This window comes from Lactuca serriola, chromosome 5, assembly GCF_051521515.1.
Source record: "Lactuca serriola cultivar US96UC23 chromosome 5, Lser_US96UC23_V15, whole genome shotgun sequence".
Lineage (NCBI taxonomy): Eukaryota > Viridiplantae > Streptophyta > Magnoliopsida > Asterales > Asteraceae > Lactuca > Lactuca serriola.
The window spans coordinates 234,462,011-234,467,917 of NC_136412.1; the positions used below are offsets into that span (position 1 = coordinate 234,462,011).

General features: G+C 31.8%; 1 protein-coding gene across 2 annotated transcripts; it reads right to left on the reverse strand.

Annotated features, from left to right (window-relative positions):
* Positions 1-2,948: 2,948 nt before the first annotated feature.
* Positions 2,949-5,368, reverse strand: LOC145053743 (palmitoyl-acyl carrier protein thioesterase, chloroplastic-like). Of its 2 annotated transcripts, XM_079001834.1 has the most exons (6): positions 4,948-5,366; positions 4,634-4,764; positions 4,251-4,364; positions 3,989-4,160; positions 3,824-3,892; positions 2,949-3,359 (listed from the first exon to the last, which is right to left on the reverse strand). In XM_079001834.1, the coding sequence occupies exons 1-6, from the start codon at positions 5,305-5,307 to the stop codon at positions 3,108-3,110; spliced, it is 1,098 nt and encodes a 365-aa protein (XP_078857960.1). In that variant the 5' UTR covers positions 5,308-5,366; the 3' UTR covers positions 2,949-3,107. The 2 variants fall into 2 exon arrangements, with proteins under 2 accessions (XP_078857960.1, XP_078857961.1); XM_079001835.1 differs by lacking the exon at positions 3,824-3,892 and having other exon boundaries at positions 4,948-5,368.
* Positions 5,369-5,907: the final 539 nt, after the last annotated feature.

Consider the following 5,907-nt stretch of genomic DNA (forward strand, 5'->3'; position numbering starts at 1 on the left):
GATCCAAGATACATTTTTCTTCCAACTCCGATCAATAATAGATTGTTTTTATCATGTTAATGTAAAGTACATAACAAAACTAACTAATAAAGATAAATAGAAAGAATATTGATTAACGCAAACTTTTTTCCAAATAACTAATTATGACAAGAAAATTGAGGGGCAATGAACAATTAACACGATTATGTTTTAATAGCACTTTTTAATTGTTTTGCATTATATGAAAATTGTAGCTTTAGGATTATTGAATCAATTAAGGATTAAAATGTGCTTTTTCAAATAACAAATAATTAAACACAACAAAACAAATATAATAAAAATATATACATATGTGGTGTAGTAGTAGATTAATTTTTCACGCGAATTTAATGTTAGAAACAAACACATGCAATTTGTTGACTTTTTCATTATATTTTTTTATATTCATTATTCCTCACGTACAATCCTATTGTAGATAACCAAAATTGCAGAAAGTGAGAGAACCAGTAATAAAGCTAAAGATAAATCCTTATTCTTGCCTCTTGTCTGATCCACAAAAAAAGAAAAAAGAAAAATCATTTTACGTACTGCGGTTGTGCCAAGATGCAGAAGATATAACTTTCCCTACAATGTCAACAAAAAATATGTTACAACTGAATATGATCAGGGGTAAATTTGTAATATTACCTCGATGAGATGAAGATTAGACTCATGGCTTAAGAGCATAAAAGCAAATTCACCAATTTGTGCAAGTAACATTCCAATCACGAGTACAAGGAGTGGGACGAAAAGAACCCTCGGCTAACAACCTGCAATCAAAACACCAAAAACATAATCCAAGGAAGCACAGTCCCACAAGAAGTGGATACAGACAAAGAATTCGTCTTCACATACAATGTCACATTCAAAGAAAGCGAGATCAAATGGGCATCAAGATGGGATACTTATTTACTCATGAACGATGATCATGATGTGAATTTATAAGCTTTGGTTTGACTTGCGGAATTAAAGAACACACAATGAACACCGTGATTTCGGTGTTTAAGAGACGTATTCGATTATGTATGGTGTTATAAAAAGGGATCCAGATCTAAATCTACATAAATAACACACTTACACACTCAATTTTACATCTCTCAAGCACACCTGTACATGTGGAATAAACCCACCTTATATAGAGGTGTTTACATGTCTCTCTCTCTCTCACTATCTATCTCATGTCAAAAGGCTAATGCACCACATGCAAGTGGGTCTACAAAAGTCAACACATTTACAAAGTCATACATGGATAACTTTGCACCCAACATTTTCCCCTTCAAAGTTAGGAATGGATGACCCACTTCAAATCTTTCAAAATCGATCAACTACGCGATCCAAGCCTCAAGCGTGACACATGTAGAGTTGAACTTCAAATCTTCAATTCTTCCATGATTCTTCAATTTGGGTACTAGGATGTGAGACCATACAAACCAAGCATCAACGAATGATCAAAAGTTTCTCAAACTCCAAATAATCATCCTAAAGTTGAGCATAAAAACACACCCCAAAAATCTTCAATAATTCCAAACTCATCATGAACCGAAATCTTTTCCGAATCTCCAATCGAATCATTTCATAAACTTTAAAAACTCAAGGTCACTTCGGTCTTCAAGTCCGCGTAATATTAAAATTCAACTTTCGAATTTTCATATAAATTTGTCCCCCTTTTTATAATTGAAATTTGATTATAAAACCATCAAGAAAAAGATTAGATATCTCCGAATATTTTTTGTATGTTTTTATGTTCGTTCTCCTGTTTTCATTAAACTTTAAGTTCTAAAAAGATCTTAACTCATAATATATATATATATATATATATATATATATATATATATATATATATATATATATATCAACGTTTAAAAATCCTGACTAGGTCCCGATTAATCCTTAGGTGTCACCCGATCAATTAGATGGTGCCTAATGATTAATCATTGCCTACAATATGAGTGAAGAAGTAGAAACCGATAAATATTAACACTTTGAAGAAATCTATCTAAATAGAAACCATTAAAGGGATGATTAGTGTTGTATTAATCATATTAAGTTATTTTTTATTATTATATCAGTGGTATTTAAAAACATTGTAATGATATTAGTCATATTAATTTTTTAAAATGCAACGAATTAGCAATTAATGGTCCCAAATTAATCACCACATAACCGATTAATTATTAATTCGAGTCGACCAACTAGCTAAGGTCTCTTATTTTTTACAACCTTTTATATATATATATATATATATATATATATATATATATATATATATATATATATATATATATATATATATATGTTTGTGTGTGTATGTGTTTTTGGTTGATCCAAAGAATCTCCCCTTTTTGTCTCCATGTCTTCAATGTTATCTCCTACAAATTTGGCAATGTTTTGGACCTCTAAATAAGGTCGAGCATGAGAGATACTTTTAATTTTATGTCTTTCCAGTTTCAAACAACTTCCTTCGTTTATCATTTTGTAAGTACATATTCATCAAATGAAAATATAAATATAAATGTATTTATTTGATTTATTTTCTATTTCATCTTATTTAAGAGAGAAGGGAGTCATTCCCTATTAACCACTCAACTCACTCTCACATCATCTATTCACTCTCATCTTATTTCATCTTTTCCAATCCATAACATATGAAAATCTATCTTTTTTCAACCCACTCAATTAAAAGTATTCAAAATAATTATGATAAAAATAAAGAAGCATAATAGAGGAAGTAACGGGCTACATAACCCGCATATCACGCCCACAACCTTGACCACTGGTGATGGAATTACATCATGAACAAGGCGGTACCTCCACCCCTGTTTTCCATGATTCCCTTCTCCCTTATAATAAGCACATCAATTACTTTTAGTTTATAACAAATGGTTTGTGAACCTTTGGATAATTATTTATTCATATACAACATAGGTATCTTTATATTTGTAAAGAGATGATAATTTCAAAGGTTTATTGAAAAATAGGGCACCCATTTGAAAATCACAATCATTTAGATAAAGAACCTGAACACGCTTAATATTGGTATTATGCTTTGACTGTAATTGTGACATTTCCGTTAAAGAAGCAACAATGTTCTAGATTCCTTTGTTTTTTCCGTGTTTCAGCCGCCATCTAGTCATTCCTTTCATGATATTACTATTGCCACCGTCGATCTCAAATTGAAGCAAATGTTGGCAATCAACGAAGTCACAATTAGATATTTTGGCATTGTCATTGGTCAATATATAAGTGAAGGATTGTAGTATATTGTCATTTGTAAACTCTTGATAGTAATCTAGTGTCATGCTATCAATCTCGTACTTCTCTATAATGGTCTTGGGAACACTCTACAACAAAAAATACATGTCATTATAATTCATGTATCAATCATCCTCAAAATATAGAGAAAACGATAACTTTAGACTAATTCCTTTAGACTAATTCCTTTACGATTTATCAAGAAATAACCAAGAAATTAAAAAATTACCAAAATAGACAAAAAAAAATCGCAATTGGGCCGTAGTGGGCTGCGATTTTATTCTCTCGGAAAAATTCGTAAAGATTTTCACAACGCAAATGAGAAAATCTTTACGAAAGATTTTCTCATTTGCGTTGTGAAAATCTTTACGAATTTTTCCGAGAGAATAAAATCGCAGCCCGGTCTAGGCCAACTGCGATTTTTATGTCTGTTATGATAGGATTTTTATGTCTATTTTGGTAATTTCTTATTTTTTTGGTATTTTCTTGGAAATGTATTAAGGAATTAGGCAGTATTTTTCTCATTCTTTAAAATATAATATAAGCCAATTACCTCAAGGATCAACCCAACATATTTCACATGATTCACATGTTGGTTAATATCTAAATCGCTCCATCTTGGCTAATTAATATTTGTATGTAAAATGAATCAAAAAAATCATGTAATTAGCAAATAACGTATATACGGTATTTCAAAGTATGATAAAAACGGACCCACCTTTAAACCTTTGCAAATGTGTTCAGTAATGTTATCCTCACTTCTTGACCACGTTCTAGTTGCTTGTTCGACTAAAGGGGGTTTATCCACAAAGAATTTTTCCAATTTAGCTCGAACTTCATTTGGGAATCTGGATAACTTTCTTGTCTTTTTATTCATTATCACCCAAAAGCTACAAGATAGTAGAAGTATTATATCAATACAAAAGATGTTCTATTAGAATCAAGTTTTAAGTCATCATGTTATAACAAAAGATTTATACCTTGAAGCTCTTACTAATATCTGGCCTGTTTTGCAATCACGGAATGTCAAATTACAACACACACCATTTTTCCCAAGCGCAGCTTTCCAATTATCAATCTCAACAATATCTCCCCTGTAGAAGATTTGAGCATGCCAGAGTACATCATGGTCCAACATAATAATCTTATCATGACAAATTCCTAGTAAGTTTCAAAGGAAATGTGACTTTCACAAAGCTAGAAAGTTTCACGATTTAAAAAATGATAAATATATATAATTGTAAAGAGATGGGTTTTAATGATCTACTAGTTTAAATATCAGCTTCAAAGATAAAGACGATTAAATGTTTGAATTATAGTGAACCAAGGACCATGTATAGATGAAAATTAATGAGTGCTGTACCACTTTGGATAACGATCCACAACCATTTGGATCTTTGCCACCACCCACGTTAGGTTGTACTTGGACATCTCCTCTGACCCAAGCCCCTCATGTATGAATCCAGTTTTCTTCATATGATTAATGCTTGTTTCCTGTGAGTCCACGTTGACGTTGTGAATAATAGCATGTGCATAACTAGAAATAGACAAACCAAAAGGCACATCTCTATAACAATCTGCTTTATTTGTATCTTGCTTTTTTTAGTAGCTTCTTACTAACTTTACTATAACTGTGATTCTAAGTATAAATAAATTACACATTGAGCATATACATACCAGCAAATGGTTCATGAGTGTTTCTACGGAAGCTTTTTGATCTGGCCCTACTTCATATATCCTGATACAAAATTTTTCTTGGAATATAAGACCATCTTGAATCATTCTTTCTACACCAAGATCCGAAACCATGTTTGGAACCTCTTTTTCTGGGTCGACCATACTCCAATCCATAGCACCTACTTTTGTAGCATTTACCTTTGTTGGAGCTTTAAATTGCAAACCCCAAGAAGAAGTACGTTTTAACTTGATGTTCGGATGCTTATGCATGGCCCCTGGTGTGCCTCCGAACTTGCCAGATATCATGCCCGTGTATGGGGAGTTCATTATTATAGATGCAGTGGTGAGCATAACAATCATTGCTGACAAATTCTTATGCCGGAACTGCAATAGAAAATGCTTTTGGTCTTTTAACTATTTATAGAACCATAGAGCACAATCACGCCCTTCAACATTTTGGATCTACCTATGATAAATTCATTTATTTACTTTTGGACAGAAGATTAATTTATTAAATTAGGTAGGAGCTACAGTAATAATTTGAAAATACATTCAATCTACCACATTAATAATGCAGTGGGCACCCAACCACATAAAATTTGAGGTTTTATATATTATATATTTTTATTAAATAAAAATGATTAGGGACATGAATTGTTATATCGCCCAACCATTAAACACATCAAACTATATATAAAGTAACACATTTGTTATTGTTTTAAATATTTTGCTACAAACTCTATATGTTCATTAAACCATTAAACACATCAAACTCTATCTGTTCGTATTTTGTAAATTATTTTGTCTATACTAATTCATAATATTGGCCACCGATGAGCTCGGCTATGCCTCGAGCAGCTGAGGTGGCTTGGAAAACACCGCCCCTCAGCTCGGCATGCAGGTGAATTCAATAACCGGGTAAAAATGAGTTTATTTTACCACTTTTCAAAAAACAAACTG

What these genes read in the sequence shown, in the direction of transcription:
- LOC145053743 (XM_079001834.1), bottom strand. Translation starts at nt 5,307, where the DNA reads ATGATTGTTATGCTCACCACTGCATCTATAATAATGAACTCCCCATAC. An exon ending in GTGGATCGTTATCCAAAGTG is followed by an intron (nt 4,365 to 4,633) that starts GTACAGCACTCA and finishes AATCTTCTACAG; the next exon opens with GGGAGATATTGTTGAGATTG. An exon ending in ATATTAGTAAGAGCTTCAAG is followed by an intron (nt 4,161 to 4,250) that starts GTATAAATCTTT and finishes ACTATCTTGTAG; the next exon opens with CTTTTGGGTGATAATGAATA.